Genomic DNA, 18,199 nt, shown 5'->3' on the forward strand with positions numbered 1-18,199 from the left:
GAGCATACAACTGGATAAATGAGACTTTGATTATAGTGCATGAGTTGTGTGAGAGTTTCTAAATGGATGTTTTGATATATGGCCCCCCTTTTACTTAAATTCATCATGAATGTTTGCCTCCTTTGGATTCTACATGCACTTCAGAAACATGAGTCAACTATTTCCCTCAGAAATTTAACGTAACATTGGCAAGTAATTGACAAACCAATGGTCACTAAGGGTGGTGAAGTATTTCCTCAAAGCCTCTGTGTGGGGTTTGAAATTGTCTTTGGAGACTCCCAGTGGTGGTATCAACAATTACACTATAGGTAGACAGCAATGCAAGGTGCAATAAAGGTGTAATGTGTGTAAAACACATAAAACAATCAACCACTGATGAAAATAATTATGTACCTAATGAAGAACATCTGAAAGAGTGAGAATAATTTCTTTCACATTATATATACATGTGATTTCTGTGACATGATGCAAGTTTTTGTCCACCTTTTGAACTCTTATTCCACCTCGCCTTTCTCAAAGGTGCAACAAGAGATCACTGGTGCAAATCTTCAGTAAGGAAGACTTCATTCTTTAGATTTTACGCAGACTTTATGCTTACATGCCATGTCTGTTTGTGTGCTGTGTGTCTCCCTTGCTCTCTTTCCTTCCCTCTTGCTCAGTCTGTCTCTGTTCAGATTTTATAATCAGCTGATGCCGCTCACAGTTTACATCCATCTCACCTGTGCATACCAGAATTAACACTCTTGGCTTGACTGAAATCCTGCAGTCAAATCCAGGGTTGAATGGCAGTTTGATAAAGTAACTTTGTAGATTAGCTGCATGTGTTTGTTTAGTTTGGACTTTTGTTTCATGTTTTCTGTGTTGGCATCTCATTGACCTGTGCTACCTGTTTTCCTAGTGGTGCTCTGTCAATACTGTAAATGCTATCCATATTGTAAATAAACGCCCACATGCCTCTATTTTGAGACACACTATTTTGTCTCATCTGCTTTGTTTTTTGTATCCACTTGGCTGGGATCATTGTTCAAGTGCCCACAGAACATTTTAGGCGCATAAATGCCATCTGCTGTTCATTCTTGGCTGTCTGTCGTCAGTGCGGCTGACATTTGTCTTGTCGTCTGCTGTGTAAATGTTCTTTTGAGGTAACACCCATCTGTTTTGGCTGTGAACATGATACAACTGTGACCTTATTCTTGACATGGCAGAGAGGTCAAGTGGAAGGCCACATAGGTCAGATATGGGCGAGTATACGTCGCAAGTGTTCTGTGAAAACTGTCTCATCACGAAGATATGTTTAATGGGATTTTATGTAACTCTATAGTTGCTAAACAGCATATAGCCAGGTGCTGTGTGCCTGTGTGCTGCCCTCTGCTGCGTTGTGCTCCACGTGACAAACGATTCAAGGTAAGTTAAAAACATTCTTGTATGTTGCCTCCATAATACACATTAGTCATCTAAAATGTTTGGATAAAATTCAGGACAGTTCTTCATTAATTTGTTGTCTTTTTTTTCCCTTTCTCAGTATACTACCAGGAGCATGGAAACCAAACACAGTAGCAAGAACAGGATGAAGCAGAGGCAAGCAGCAACAGTGGATTACTGTCTGCTAGAGTTTCGGCGAGTTTAAATCAGGGTCCAGGCGACCTGCTGCTGTCAGTCATTGACACTGGGGGAAAGCCCACTCTAGAAAATACCATGGAAGCCAAAGAATAGGGAAGAAAGGCATAAGACTTGCTACCCCTTGTTCACAGGCACAAATCATTAAATATAGGAAACAGAGTTATGTCTCTAAATCTGTGATAAAGCAGAGCGTAATGGAAATAAATGTCCTGCTATTTAATGATCGCTGTGTCATGCTGAATGATTAAGTGTTTTCATCACGGTGAAGATGTCACGGGAAATAGATTAAACGCATTACTATATTTGAGGCTTTTGCACTATATGAAGTCATAACTTAATTATGGGCCTGACCAGCTGGGTATTGCAGCTGTCAACATGATGGCGGTGGAACACAATGTGTCATAAGCTCCAGGGCACGTTCAGCCAATCTCTCAGCCTGCCCCACTCACGTTTACACTCAATTAAGACATATATTTCTAGTCTTGCTCAGAGGCTACTGTTTAAAATAATGGAAGGGTTACTTAGAGGATGGGCAGAATAATACTTAAGAATTGTAGTGAGCAGAAAGACAAAAGGCGTCATGTTGGCATGACCATACTTGCAAATTATGTATTGCTGTTATTTAGAAAACAGATGAAAGTATGATGGATCATCCACCACTGCCTGCTGATAATGTACTAAGGACAAAGATAGGGTTTAAAGGAGCTGAATACCCACAGTCTGAATAGAGGACTGGTGCAAATTTCATCTCTGTGCATGCAGTGCACAGATCAGAACAAGTGTAAATGTAATGTAACTAAAAAAGTAGAAGATTGGAAAAACAATAAGCCTTCAACACAACTGGAAAATACAACAAAAATGGTTCAGCAACTGCAAGAGTTACCTGAATTTTGTTCAGCTTACAACTGTGCCAAACTGGTAACTAAGTTATAGGGATTTCTGATGTGCTGCATTGAGCCTTTGTGCCCCGCTGTTATTGGTCGAGGACACCGATGCACGACTTGACTTCACATTTGACCACGTCACATTTAATTTGGCTCAGCCTCAAGCACATAACGCACCACGCACTGTGGTAAGTTGAGCCAAAAGATCGTTAGATACAAATAGAGGTGACAAGAGATTGACTTGCAGGTCGCAAATTTGCACAAACATAAAGTACAAGTGGTGTTGCAATTCTGTTTTAGCTTTGTGAGGTGAGTTTGAAGTCATCAGTAGATCTGTGCCCGACAAATGTCCTGGCATTTCTGGCTGCCTGTGGATTTACAGTAAAGTCTGACTCCACAGTGACTCTATTGCCTCACTACTGGTTACACAAATGTGTGATCAGTGACTTTAACTACCCCTAATTACATATATGGAAAAACAAAAATGAAAAATAAATTCCCCCCATGACCTTAGTGAACAATATGATCTCTATGATGAACTCTAAATTCATTTATTGTAAGCTGCCCTGAATGAGATGTTAGGACACTAACATACAAAAATGTTAGAATGTACTTACTGTATGAAAAACATAACTCAACAGTTAACTGTACAAATGAAATACGAAATTACCAAATACTTTTTTCTTTTCTTTTCTTTTTTTTTTTTTTTTAGTTTTCTTTCATTTTAGGGTCTGGTCAACATTTTTCTGTGCAGTGTACAGGATTTGACTACTTTATAAACCGTCAAATTAACAAAAAAAAGACAAGTACAGTTCATGAGACATAATGTGAAATGGGACACCCTCATAAGCTACAACATATCTAAAGTTTGAGACTAAGGGCCCAGACACAAAGCAGATAATACTTAAAATATGTTCAACATGTCTAGATTTAATAAAAAGAAAGTGCATGTATTATACAATTACATTTACAATCTACAAAACTCCTAAGACCAACCAACAACCTAAAAACTAAATTACCCTAACGCTGTCGTCGTCACTGTCTGAACATTGGTTACATAGGTCAGATACAATAACTGGAGACATATGGCAAGTGGAAACAACAGTACAATAAAAACTGATTCGAGATTAACAAGTCTAGAAGTTTCCAGTAAAAGTAAACATCATGCATTTAAAATTTACTTTAATTTTTAAGTAAAAGTGCAAAACTGTTAGCATCAAAATGTTAATAAATATGGGTAACAAAGGTGAATGTACTCATTATGCAGAGTGGCCCATTTAACTATAGTGTGTATTGTATAAATGGATCATAGTTATTGATGCATTTATATGTAAGCATCACTTCGCTGTTGCAGTTGGTAAAGGTGGAGCTAGATTTATTTACTGCCAGGTTGCTTAATTTATCATAGTGCATCATAATTTATTTGTTAGGTATAACTTCTGTTAGTAGTCTGCATCTGCAAAGTAACTAACTAAAGATATAGATTGGAGGATAGAGCCTCATAAAATAAAAATAATCCAGTGAAATACAAGTACCCATGGATGGATTACTGAACGGCCTACCGAGCACAGGCCCAGGAGCCCAGAGTTTTAGGGGCCTCACCTGCAAAATGTCACTCAAATTAACACGTACTCAGCAGGCACTCAAAGAAACTGCAAAGAGACACAAATTAATGACTTCAAACAGGCAAAAAAACAACAACAAAGAGACCCAAATCATGTTAAAATCATTTGATGCTGATGTGTTCAAAGAAGTGTGTTAAAACTGTATGCCCTGTTTTCATTTTCTTTTTCTTTTTTGCCTTTTTTCTGATTTTTTTTGTTTGTTTTTTGTTGTTTGTTGTTTGTGCTTTGTTGTATTATAGGTGGCCTTGTGTAACATCTTTGCCAAGGGACTATGGGTGAAAAATAGCCTTTTGGCTAATTTGGCCTTTTTATACATGTATATGTGTATTTATTAATTTGCGCTATTCCTTCTTAAATAAACTAAACTAAATTACAAAAAGACAAAAAAAAAAAAAACCCCAAAGAACACGACACAAAATAACCACATAGAGACATAAAATCACGCGAAGGTGCATAACGACCACAAAGAGACACAAACCCACCACAAATTTTATGTCTTACCCCTTTGAGGACAGGTGGTGGGGCCCTTTGCATATCTGTGCCCATGGACCTATTGTCTCATGATCCGCCCGTGCAGGTGCCTCAAAATTATACTTGAGAACAGTGCATGAGTCGACCCTAAATCAGGGGTGTCAAACATACGGCCCAGGGGCCAGAACCGGCCCACCAAGGGGTCCAATCCGGCCCACTAGATGACTTTGCACATCTATTATTGATGCGAGGTGCCAGGTTTAAACAGTGAGTAGATACTTAATGTAAAATGCTGCCTTAGTCTTTTCCATGCCGACCACAATATAGCTCTCTGAAATAACAATGAGTACTTAGGGCCCGTCCCAATACCCTCCCTTAGCCCTACCCCTACATTTGTGCGTTCCCGCGAGGGGTAGGGGTGTCCCAATTCCTTTTTGCGTGTAGGGGTAGGGGGCATAACGAGGGGTAGTGGGCATGAAACTAGCCCTTCAGAGCGAGGGATTTCGGATGCTGACTTGCCAGTGAAGGTTAGACGTTGCCATGGCTACCACCGAGCAAGAGACTGGGGGAAAAAGTTCATACATAGCTAACGTTACCGTCGTCAGGTTGCTTGTCACCTAGCTAGCTAGCTCTCACTATTTGGCGTCTGTCATCTGTCCTGTTCTGCAAAATTGTCGGATTTTTCACATTACGATAACACGCCAGCTAGTATAACTATGCTGCCTCGTAATGTTAGCTGGTTAGCTAGCTAGCAGAAGTCCCCTGTCGTCTGTCGTTCATCAAATGAAGCATGATGAATGCAGCAAACGCGATCGGTAGGATGAATGAGACTCCACTGTAGATGCCAGTTGGAAAGATGGCTTGCAGCTTCCTGTTTAAAATAGTTACGTATGCGTGAATGTAACCGACGCAGTGACGTAGTGAGTGGTGTCCCAATTTCTAGGGAAAGATTTCAACCCTTACCCCTCGTTGCTTCATTTCGAGGGCCAAGGGGTAGTGGACAAGGGGAGGTATTGGGATTGGGCCTTACAGTGGTCATTTTCAAAGCTATCAAACATGGTGCAAAATGTAGTCAATCAGCTAGTCAATGATTTGGCAGGGGATGACTTAACCCTTTAAAATCTAAGCAAACTGGATTGATTTCTTTAAAAACACAGAAAGAAGGCAATGAGCAATGAAAGTAATAGTTAAAAAAAGAAAAGAAACAAGCAAGGAAATGACCTAGAAAGAAATGTGTAAAAGTTATAGTAATTCTGCACCATAATTTTAAATATGTCATTAAAAAAATCATAAATATAGTTTTTCCTTAGCTTTTTTTTTTTAATTATTTTTTCCTGGTTTTTATTTTCTGAATAATTTTCTAAATATATTATTTTCTTTTTGCAATTTGTGGGACATTTCTTTCCAAGTTGCTCAGTTGCCTTTTTTCCCCATGTTTCTGACAGAAACTGCAAGATTCAAAGGTTTAAATACTTGCGAAAGTGCATTTGAAAGCAGCACAAGAAAAGTGATGTTGCTCCAGGTTTCAAAGGGTTAACCTGCCTCTTCCATAGCTTCCACTTTAGTTGGAAATTATAGAAAAATGCACATGTAATGAAAGTGAGAAGTAGACTGATGTACTGTTGAATTTGCACATATATTTCTGAGGATATCATGGGCATGTGTTTTGAAAACTGAAAACTAAAAAAAGGAAACATTTAAAGGTGTTATTTATAATTATTATATAATGGTTACTGGTGTGGCCCACTGGAGATCAAACTGGGCAGTATGTGGCCCCTGAACTAAAATGAGTTGACACCCCTGCCCTAAATGTACTTAGTTACTTGAAGCAACTGCAGCACAGTGTCATATTTTATTAATTCATCATGTGTTTTGTTTGTAGAAACTTGATTTGTAAAGCAGCCAGCTGTCAGATAAATGTAGAGGATAAAAAGTAACATAAAACACAGTGCTTGCGTGAATGCACAGGTTACTGGGAGCTTCCACTCTGCAGGTGTAAACCATTTAGTTTGTGATATCAGGTGCAGGGGTTGTTTACGACTTGGTTGAGTGTGTGACCAGCAGTGTGCGGCCCAGCAGAGGCCAGGCCAGGCCGCTCTCCCTCGCGACCTCACCAGCTGCCTGTCTCCTATCTCCTACCCCCTATCTCCTATATCCTATCTCCACAGCAAATGACAAGTCTATTTTGGAAAAGGAGGCTGCGCCAGAATAGGCACGTCAGCTATTTGACATCATGAGGTACCGGAGAAGAAAGAAAAAATAAGTCTAGTCAACCGCCCACCGCAGGAGACTGGGGGGATGTTCCACCACCATCCTGGATTTACAACCATTTCAAGGATATTTGAGCACAAAGACGACATTTTGGAAACTGTGATATTGGAGTAAGCCGACATCTTGGAAACCTTCACCGCCAACTGACTTTTGAGGCCACATGATTGAGCGGCCGTTTTACCTGTGTGGCTGAAGACTCAAGGTGACAAAGTAATGTTAGGCTTTTCAAAAATGATGATAGTTACACCAAATGTTAAATTAGGAATTTTGCCAAGAACTCAACCGAAGTTTTGTCAGTTTTTCCAATTCATTTTAACTTTAATTCGTGTGGGAAATACTATATTTGAACACCTGTAACTGTTAACGGTTACTACTGCTGCTTTAAGTTAGCTAACCTAGCTACAACCAGTGTCAGTTGGGCTAACGTTGTGTGCTGTAACTATAACTACACTCGTGTTTGCTCCAGTTTTAGTAGTTTCACAATTTATAATAATTTAATTACAACATATTTTTTAATACATTTTAGTCAGGGTGTAGACAGTGTGAGAAATGAGGTATGTTTCTGAAGTGGGAGCTTTATCAAACAGCTGATATCCCTTTCGCTTCTACAAATGGCAATGGACAGAGACGGGGTCTGACAGCTGAGGTTATTTTTGGGACAGGCAGTTCAAGCGACAGAGGTGACAAAGCTAGCAAATGTCACTCTTTGAGAGGAACATATCTGCTCCATTTGACCTTGTTACAGGGGAATTTGTCTGATGTTGTGTTGTAAAACCGCCCTCCTGTTGAATGGGCTACATGGCAGGATGTAAAGTCTTTGTATTGATGAATGTCTGCAGGGCCAGCACTGGGCTATGTTGACTGACACTGTAACTGCCAGCCATAAATATGCCTTTCTGGACTGTGGATTTATGTCTATTTTCATAGCATAACATATTTATAGAGTACACCCAACACACTGTTATATCTGGTAATGGTTTGGGTGCATTTGACAGGGTTTCTTTGTAATTTAAAGCCACAGTTCACCCCTGAATCCAATTTACATAGTTTTCCTTTTACCTTTAGTGCTATTCATCAATCTGGATTGTTTTGGTGTGAGCTGGAGCTGTTGGAGATATTGGCCATAGACACATCTGCCTTCTCGACTTGTGGTGCTCAGAGCGCCACAAAAATACAATAGCAAAGTAGCATTACAGCTCAGCAGAGGACGACACCATTAATGTTTACATTTCATGCTATCATGACTGTGAGATATTTGACCAAGAGCAGCCCAGTCACCAGAGGAAAACGTTGGCTTTGTAAGTTTATGCAAACAAGAGGTGCGAAACATTTTTACGTTTTTATACATATCATACCCACGTTTCTAAAGTGACATTAGTATGGATGGCATGTCGCCTTGGCAAGACACCTGCCAAGCTGCAGACCACTGTGCGAGACCTACACACAACAAAATTGGTTGTTTCTTAGCAAGTAATCACTGCATTTTTAGTGACTTTTTCGGCACCAATCGTGGGTTTGTTTTAGCAATCCAGCACTGTGTTTCCACTGAGGATAGTGCCACAAAAAGTGGTTATTTTTACCGAGCAGTTGCTGTTTTCTGCCAGGATAGTGCCATGAAAAGAGGTTGTTTTTTACTTAGATTCAGGATGGTGCCCCAAAAGTGGGTATTTTTAGCCAAGACATACCGTGCGTTCCATTACCCACACTACCATACTATATAGTATGCAAGAAAAAAGATTTAGTATGTCCCAATACATAGTATGTGAATGCAGTATGCCAGAAATACCAGGGTGTTCTACCACATCTGGTCTGATTTTGCACTATGCAGGCCAGCATGCTTTTCTGGCTATTCTGACCCATGATTTCCTGCACAGAGGAAGATGCGTCACACGGCCTGAGCTGCAAACAGATCAAAGCTTGACAGCTCATTGACAGCTCTCAGAAGTCGCAATGACGAATGACAGCTGTCAGTGAGCATTCAAGTAACTCATGACCGGTCGAATAGTAATAATAGGAATTGTGATTGTCTCAGTGAAAAAAAAAAACATTTTAAATATTACAAACAACAATAGGACATAGCTGTAAAAATAACAATGACTGAGAACTGCAGATTTAATTTCACTGTGGCAAAAATAATGTTAGAATCTACAATCTGTGCAGTTATAACTTTAAAGTTAAACTACAAACATTTCAAAGTAACTCAAGGAGAGTTCTCTGGGTTGATCTTCATCACTGGCGAATTCAGTAAGTGGCGTTTGTTTTATCGGTAAGGTAATGGATACAAAAGCAAGAGAGTCAAAATTCGGAGTGTAATGTTAGGAAGTATTTTGTCCCGATTGTGTGCATACTGCATGTAACAGTACATACTTTTTAAGGGCAGCTGAAGTACATACTAAAAGTAAAAAGAAAAAATAAGCAATTCAGAATGCACCCACGATCTTTTCCTAACAATAACCACGTGGATTTTCTGCCTAAACCTAACCACACGTTAACTACAGAGTTGCTGAACTGTAAAGAAATTTTGAGTTTCAAAGGATCTGCTACATACAGCATTTATTGTAGGTTGCCATATGCACACTTCCTTCTGTGCAGTGATGCCGTCGTCAAGTGTAGATCAGTAGAGAGAAAATAGTACCTGCATGAAACTGCTCAGAACAAGGTTTGTGGATTATTTTGAGTGACCGGGCCTGGATTTCTGGAAAGAGACATTGCTGTTTAGTAAAAGGTATTTGGCGCTTTGAGCACCACAAGCTGAGTGCCATCTACTTCCCTTATATTCGAGAGACAGACATCTCTACGGCCGATAATCTCCAACAATCAGCAACTCACACCAAAACAATCTAGACTAATAAATAGCACCACAGGTAAAAGGAGAAATATGTGTTTTTGATTTTGGGGTGAACTGTCCTTTTAATGGAAATCTGTTGCCTAATTTGTTAAGCAGAAATAGCATTTGTTTTTCCTATACCTTATTTAAATTATAAAACAGCAAGTTACTGAAAAATGACTTTGGTGTTTGGCAGTTAATGGCAAATTGTATTAAACTAATGCCAGCTCTGAAAATCATTTTAAGGACTTAAATTAATCTGACACGTCCCATTTAATGCTGAATATTATTTTGTGTAAGCTGCTGCCTGGTACTGTGTTATAATAATCAGCTTTTCTTTGATTACAGGAGCAAACAATGGATCAAAACTTGTTTGGAGGAGTGCCCAGGTTCCTCACCCGCCCAAAGGCATTCTCAGTGTGTGCAGGCAAGGATGCCACACTGAGCTGCACTATCGTGGGCAGCCCGACTCCACTGATCACCTGGGAAAAGGACAAGCTCAAACTGACATCTGGGGGCCGCTTCAAGACCGTGGAGGATGGAGATGTGTACCGCCTGACCATCTATGATTTAACACTGGAGGACAGTGGCCAATACATGTGCCGAGCCAAAAACAACGTCGGGGAAGCTTATGCTGCCGTGACCCTCAAAGTGGCCCTGCCAACAGAGATGGCTCAGAGGGCCCCTGTATTCACGGTTAAGCCTACCTCTACACGTGTAGGTTTGGGAGGAGATGTTGTTTTCCACTGCCGGGTTGCAGCTTACCCTGACGCCAACTTTGACTGGGAAAAAGACGGGCGCTACTTGGGGGAGTCGAACCGTATCAAGATAGTTTCTGACAGTGACAGCAGCACCTTAAAGATCCAAAGTGTGCGTAACCTGGACAGCGGCACCTACACCTGCAAGGCCCAGAACACTGTTGGCCGTTCACAGGCTGCAGCAGCTCTTGTCGTAGATGCCCAGGATTCCCACCACCTGTCTGGAGACAAAAACACTTCCCTCCTTTCTCACCTACAAAAGCGCAAGGAGGAAATGAAGAAGGACATCTCAATATATCGCACTGAAGAAAGCAGATCCTCTGTTACCTCCTCCACCACAGCTAACATCACAGATGGTTTGAGTCTGGAATATGAGCTGAGGGCATCTGCTCTCGCAAAGCTGCCCAAAGGTGTGTTCACCCGTACCTGCACAGTGACTGAAGGCAAACATGCCAAACTCAGCTGCTTTGTAACGGGTCACCCTAAACCGCACATTATCTGGAGGAAGGATGGAACAAACATCAGTGAAGGCCGCAGGCACGTCATTTATGAGGACCAAGCTGAGAACTTCATCCTCAAGATCCTGTACTGCAAGCAGACCGATAATGGTCTCTACACCTGCAATGCAACCAATTTGGCTGGGCAGACCTACAGTGCTGTGTTGGTAACAGTCAAAGGTAAGATGTAAAGTCCTAAGCATACAGTACAGTGATAACTCTAATGTACACATTTAAGAGAATCCTCTACAAGTAAGCTATCATTAGAGACATGTTCATGAATTATATGCATCATCTGTCTACACGCATGACATCATCTCTACTCCACTTTACATGCAGCATTTACAGCATACACCAAGCAAGGGATAAAAAAACAAGGTTTCTTAACAGTTTATTAATTTGTATCTTAAAGGAGCAGTGTGTAAGATTTAGGCAGATTTAGTGGCATCTAGTGGTGAAGATTGCAGATTGCAATGAGCTGAAATTTTTCTTGACTAGAATTCCTCATGTGTTCATTGTTCAGGAGTTGTTTTACTGGAGATGAATTATCCACTGAAGTGTTGACCTGGTGATTTAAACCAGTTAACACTGAATACAGCAGTCCCACATTACAAATCAGTGTTTTCCTGGTGCTGTTAGACATGTCACAGACGGGCTGCTAGCCTAGCACCTGCTGATCTGTGCTCACCTTTTTACTCTGATGTCTTGAGATCCAGACGTTAAGAATGGTTTTACTGGGGGCCGAATTATTCACAGAAGTCTCCTCCTCTCCAAAACAAATGGACCCAGTGATTCAAACCAGTGAAAACACTGAATAAAGCAGTTTTATATTAAAATAAAATTGTGTTGTCCCTAAGGGGCTGATAATTACGGTGACTGATGTGAAAATGCAAATGGTCTTATCTGGAACCAGTGTTTGGTTTGTCCCTTCTGGGCTTCTGTAGAAACATGGCAGTGCAACATAGCGTTCCCTGTGGATTAGGACGTCTTCCTATGTAGATATATAATGGCTTATTCTCAGGTAATGAAAACACAGTGATTCTTATTTGCAGGTGGTTATACACTAAAGAAACAAACACTTATTTTATTATATTTAATTTCTGCCAATATATCCCCCTAAATCCTACACACTGGAACTTTAATACAACCTCTGTACCAGTGCTTACTGCGCCAAGCCCCAGTTGGTTCAAACTGAAGACATACAGTACATCTTACAAAGTAGCTTACAAATATACAGTAAACTATCCAGGCTAGGTAATTTACTAAAACAGTTGGGCACTGTACATTACTCAAACAGGACTGAATAGTCACTTGTTGGGGAGTATTTTGAGCTTCAAATTGATATGCATTTGATGCTCTAGTGAGTATTTTTAATAGCAGGATGGTGTATATGGAATTAACTTAAAATAAACTGCACTGCCTATGTCCATCGCAATGAAGGAGCATGTCACCCAGTACAGCAGTGTGGCTTATTCATGTTTTTAATAGCAATGAAAATGGAGGTATAGGGCGCTGAGGAATAAGCTATATGTTAGTAGGATAAACTCAGTGTTCACAACTACAGCACTGTAAGTGTTGTCCAAATCAGTCTATCAAAGTCTCGTTTAAACCTCTCAGAATAAGTGTGGCTTTTCACAACAAGGTTGAAATCTGGCTCATACTCTGAAGGAAGGGTGTTGTGTTGCATCTATTTTCTGCTGGTGATGAGTAGTTCACAGATGCTAAGATGGTCACTCACTCACTGGGGCACATTGGCACCACTGCTACTGAGATTTCCCTTGGGGGGAAATTGGCCCAAGGGCTGAAACTGAAGGGTTGTAGATGTATGTCAGTATGTCCGATAATGAGGGCTGTGCCACCGACATACCCGTTTATTGCTGGTGCAGGAAAATGGATACACCTGATGTTGTCCTTGCAGGTTGTTAGCAAATTTTGCAAATGGAAAGATACACATTTTGAACAATTAGTGGTTGCGTGAACATTTATCAGTTTTTTAATAATACACAAAATATGACATGGAATAAGAGGAAAAATATAATGTATAGAAAATGTTAACAAATAATACAGCACACAATTGCAATGACTTCTCTGTCACTTTTTATATCAGTACAAAAAACAATGGACAAAGGATGTTGTTGTGCCAGAGAATGCTCCAATTAAAGCAACAACAGAATACACTAACAATGATTAACATTCACTAAAAAAACCCAAAAAAAACAGTAACAACCAGAACAACCAGTGGGTTCCCAGGGTCAGGGCCGCACACTGGGCCCAGTTTTAAAACAACAGAGTATTAAATATCAGTCAAAAAATTCAGAATATACAAGATATAAAGCAAACCAGTGCTCAGTAGAGTAACATAGGAGTAAGATAAGTACAAGAGTTACTAAAAATGAAATAAAATGCAGACTGCTCCTGAAATTGTACTTTGTTTGTTTCCTTTATTAAAAAACTTAATGTTAAATAACTATACATCGCTTAGAAATGGGAAGTTAATCACATTCCTGGGAAGAACCTATCAGATACGTTTGGAATACTAAGGAGCAAATGTTTTGTATGTTCAAAGCTTGTAACTATGCTTGGGCAGTATCTATATTTTCATACCGTCAGACATTCCAGAAATTTTACAGGGGTATATGGTTTAGTGTGCAGCACTACCCCCCTCACTTTGTTCTGCAAGCTCTCGTTGCTTTTTAAGTCTAATAAATGAAAAGAAAAAACCTCACTAAATGTCTAGAAAGATCATATTCTTGCACCTGTTTTCTTTATAAAACAGAGAAGTACAACTGCACACCTTCTTGATTCAGGTTTTTGTCTTTCACCTAACTATGATTAGATTAACTGTCTTAGTTCGATGTGTCCTTTCGAAGGTTTACTACAGGAAATATTGCAGATATTTTAATAGTAAATTTTATTTATTTTATGTTTATAGATGCTTTGATTGATTTACTGACCCCAGTGGACTTCACCCATAACTCACAGTGGAGTTCCAACTGTTTCAACACTTGATTCCTGACTTTAAAGTGTTGGCTTAGGTCCAAAGTATGGATATGGATATGCTTGTGACACTCATTTGTGGTGCAGAGCGTGGTAAGAAAACAAGAGAAGTAGGGGAAACTGACAGGATGTCCTCTGCAACCTGCACTGAAATAGTGGGTGTAGTAAGCACGTTGAAACCTTTAGTTCACATTAATGAAGTCAGGTAAATATAAACCATTTTCATTGACACTTTTTAATAATTATTTTTAAAGGTATTCAGCACAAATAATTTATCCTAGAGCATGAGGAAAGTATTGTGACTGAACTGTTACCTTCCAGTTCACCATTGTTTAAGTGTCAAACCTCGGCTCAAACAACCAAGTTTTTACAGCTGACTGCCAGAAAGCTTTTATTTCACCTGCTATATTGTCAGATATGTTTGCCCACATTTCCCTCAGCAAGGACTCCTCATTATTGGAAACATTTGAAAAGCCCAGTTTCAAATCTTGAGTGCTTGAAAAGAATACACAGATTAAATGTTTAATGGGATCGATTATCTCTCAAGCAGGTTTCTAGTTTCTACAACTTGATTTTAATATTAGACTAGCCTGAAGTAGAGATAACAAGGAAATTGACAAAGTTTGTAAGTAAAAAAAATAATTGTTTTTAATATACAGGCTGCATTTTGTAGACGATTGACTGACATATGCAAAACTGTCAACATGGCTGCGTAACCTGAAGATTCTGTTTTGTGTTTCATGATGTCAGAGCCTGCAGTGCCATTCAGGAGGAAGCTGAAGGATGTGGAGGTCCAAGAGAAAATGTCAGCCACAATGATGTGTGAGGTGCCCGTTACTTCCACCCAAGCCAGCTGGTTCATGGAGGAAACGCGGCTGCAGCAAAGCAGCAAATATAACATGGAGGAGGAAGGGACCCTGCGTCGTCTCACCATACACAATGTCACCACCAATGATGATGGCGTTTATATTTGTGAGATGAAAGAGGGCAGTCGCACTGTGGCTGAGCTCACTGTCTTGGGTATGGTTGAGTATTTCATTTTTGTGACGTGAAATATTGTGGGCAGGCACTGCTATACTTTTATCAAGGGGAATTAATGTTGCCTTCTTTAAGTGCTGCTAAAAGTTTAGAAATTAACAACAGTGTCAGTGCTATTTCTTTATGTTACATCTACTTTCTCTCATACCCCAGGCAACATTACCAAGAAGCTTCCCCGCAGGACAGTGGTTCCTGTCAGTGACACTGTCATCTTCTGTGTGGAGCTGGAGCATCCCATCCCGGATGTCTACTGGACCCGCAATGGCGAGAAGCTGAAGGAGGATTCCCGTATTTCCATTGCCTGTGTGCTCAGGCAGTACACACTCACAATTAGAGACTGCCAGGCAGATGACTCAGGAGAGGTGGCCTTTGTAGCTGGAGACTGCAAGACATCCACTCGATTCACTGTCACGGGTGAGGAATACACCTGGCTGTAATTCAGATTTCTTGCATCTGCTCTGCTCTGACCTGCTTGCTTAGAGGGGGGTAATTCATGTTTAAATAACAAAAAAATCTACTAATCTAAACAGATGTCATGTAGGACTTTTTTGTAATTATCCTAATTGTCTTGCATTCTGTTATTGTTCCTTTTAACGTTTAATTATTTTTAAGTTAAGACAAAATAATACAAACGCTTAATGGCAATGGCTTATGGGGCTGTGCACATGCCGCCTCTTTAACCACCTGGAAAACACGAGGTCGGGCACTGGGCGCTACTCTTGTGCCTACTCTGTGCCAACTTTCAAGGGCACAGAGGCAGCTTGCATCTGAGGTCACTAAGCAACCATTACTAGCGCCGGATCATAACGTACATACCTAGAAATCTTAAGGGTAGAGCTGATTTTCTTCCAGGCCCTGTTTTGTAATGGTAAATGGACCTGCACTTGTCTGCACTCTAGTCATCCGACCACTCAAAGCGCTTTTTACACTACGTGTCACATTCACTCATTCACACACACATTCATGTTCAAGGCTACCATACAAGGTGCCACCTGCTACTCAGTTTTTAACACACACACACCGATGGAAGCATCATCGGGAGCAATTTGGGGTTCAGTATCTTGCTCAAGGATACTTGACATGCAGACTGGAGGAACCGGGGCTCAAACTGCTGATCTTCCGATTGGTGGATAACCCGCTCTCCCTCTGAGCCAAAGCCACCCATTGTAAGTGTGTGTTAGGCCAGGAATATTGTCCGTGGGACAGATGTAAAGCTCTGAGTAGCCCTGCAATAAAATGATTAACTTCTCCTCCATATTTACCACAGACTAATATTTACAGAAGAAAAGAAAGATATCTGCTGGTTTTGTTATTGTTATTGGTTATTTGTTGTCACATGACATATGGTGCATGTTACTGCGTTCCAAAAGTTGAACTCCGTTTATCAGGGTGCGTTGCTCTGCTGTTTTAATGCACCTGCCATGCAACTACATTGAAAACAATGATTTTGAGGGCGCAAAAAACACGGCATGTATACGGCCCTAACTCTAAAATAACCCTGTAATTGCAAACAGTCCAACAAAGGCTGGTTGTTTCATGTTGTTTTCCAAGTAGCAACATTTTTGTAAATGTAAAAGAGGAATGAAAATCAGTATTTTATATATGAGTTTTCAAAACAACATTGACAATTTCAATGGACATTGTAGGTGTCATCATCTTCGTTTTCTCCTCAAAATAAGCCATGTTCTGACAGGTTTCTTAGCATATGCTATATGGCTTTGGAGTGCCATGGATTTTTTCCCTTTAGATTGTATAGAAAAATAAGTTAAAGTGAACTTGTTTAAAACCTGATCTGATTGATTATGTCTGTGAGGCCTGGTGCCCTTTGGTGTAGAGCTACATCTAGCAGAGTCCCTACAACTTCATACAGCATCACACTAGTTAAGTTAGCAGATAAAATCTTATCATGACTGATGAGAAAAATAAGCTTAAAAAAAGAAAGAAACTAATTTATGTATAATCTTTCTTTTGATTTCCTACAAACTCTTAATACTTACTGATCATATAAACAGCACAATCATCACTCTTTCTGCTCCAGCTGCCAGGAAACATCCACCTGATCCCCCAGTCGACGCAGTGGTGCAGAACAAGACTGACTCATCCATCACCATCCAGTGGTCTCCTCCTGACAGTGACCGCCCTGTCCCCATCAAGGGCTACATTGTGGAGAGGAGGAAGGTTGGCACTCAGACATGGCAGAGGTGCAACCCTGGGGAAACCATTGTTTCAACAGAGATCATCATCTGCAGCTTCACAGAAGAAGCCACCTACCAGTTCCGTATCTCTGCTATGAATGACTTTGGCCAGAGTCCTTACCTGGAGGTGCCTGGAACCTTCTACCTAGGTGAGACTGATGTCTCTGTGGCTATGTGTTGTTGTTATATGCACTCAAGTGTTTTTTCTGATACCTGGTTTGCCTGTTGTCTCCAGAACCCAGTGCTGAAATCAGGAGAGGCCTGACAAACTCTGCTGCAGTCTCTGGTGAGGAATTCTCGATCTCTGTGGAGCTGTCTGCTGTTTGCTCCGGCTTCTGGTCTCTAAACGGCCGCCTCCTGCGCAGTGGAGCCGACTACCTCATCACCAGGTCCAAGAACACACACACTCTGCTCATCCGTGTCGTCACCATGGAAATGAACGGAAATGAGATCAAGTTTGTGGGTGGAGGCTCGCAAAGCAGTTGCATCCTGTCCGTGAAGGGTATGAAAACACAGCCAGATAATTATCAACACAGAAAAATGCTCTAAATCATATAAGTGAACTGTAGTACATTTGTTGTTCTGTATTAAAACATTCTGAGCCTTGTTTTGAATTGAAGACCATTGGTGTTTACTTTTTTTGCGAGAAGCAAATCAATAATGCCCTTTTTTTACATGACAACTGTATTTTTTAGTTCCTCCTGTTAGGTTCACCAACAAGTCAGACGTAACGGAGGTTGTGACCTGCAGTGCCCAAGCCACTGCTCAGTTGACTGCTGAGGTGTCAGATTACGATGCACAGGTGTGTGATGGGAACATACGGCTTTACATTTAGTTTGCACAGATTGTTTTAACGTACCTTTGAATTTACAAGAATGTAGAGATAGAAAACAAATCACTATCATTTCTGTAGTTCATTTTATCTGTGCTATTTTGAGTCTACTCTAAAATCTGCTCGTTGATGAAGCTTTGTACACAAATATGTTTGAAAATGCTGGAAGGATATTCCATTTTAA

At 40.4% G+C, this 18,199-nt stretch overlaps 1 protein-coding gene across 1 annotated transcript in view; it reads left to right on the top strand.

Annotated features, from left to right (window-relative positions):
• Window positions 1-6,825: 6,825 nt before the first annotated feature.
• Window positions 6,826-18,199, top strand: part of obscnb (obscurin, cytoskeletal calmodulin and titin-interacting RhoGEF b) — a 70,439-nt gene continuing 59,065 nt past the window's right edge. Inside the window, exons 1-7 of the mRNA XM_049597620.1 lie at window positions 6,826-7,073; window positions 10,047-11,133; window positions 14,701-14,970; window positions 15,142-15,402; window positions 17,027-17,332; window positions 17,419-17,685; window positions 17,879-17,985. Of these exons, the coding sequence (XP_049453577.1) occupies window positions 10,056-11,133; window positions 14,701-14,970; window positions 15,142-15,402; window positions 17,027-17,332; window positions 17,419-17,685; window positions 17,879-17,985 (2,289 nt within the window). The 5' untranslated portion in view covers window positions 6,826-7,073; window positions 10,047-10,055. The remainder of the gene's footprint in view (window positions 7,074-10,046; window positions 11,134-14,700; window positions 14,971-15,141; window positions 15,403-17,026; window positions 17,333-17,418; window positions 17,686-17,878; window positions 17,986-18,199) is intronic.

The sequence above is a fragment of the Epinephelus fuscoguttatus genome, linkage group LG15 (genome assembly GCF_011397635.1).
Source record: "Epinephelus fuscoguttatus linkage group LG15, E.fuscoguttatus.final_Chr_v1".
NCBI lineage: Eukaryota > Metazoa > Chordata > Actinopteri > Perciformes > Serranidae > Epinephelus > Epinephelus fuscoguttatus.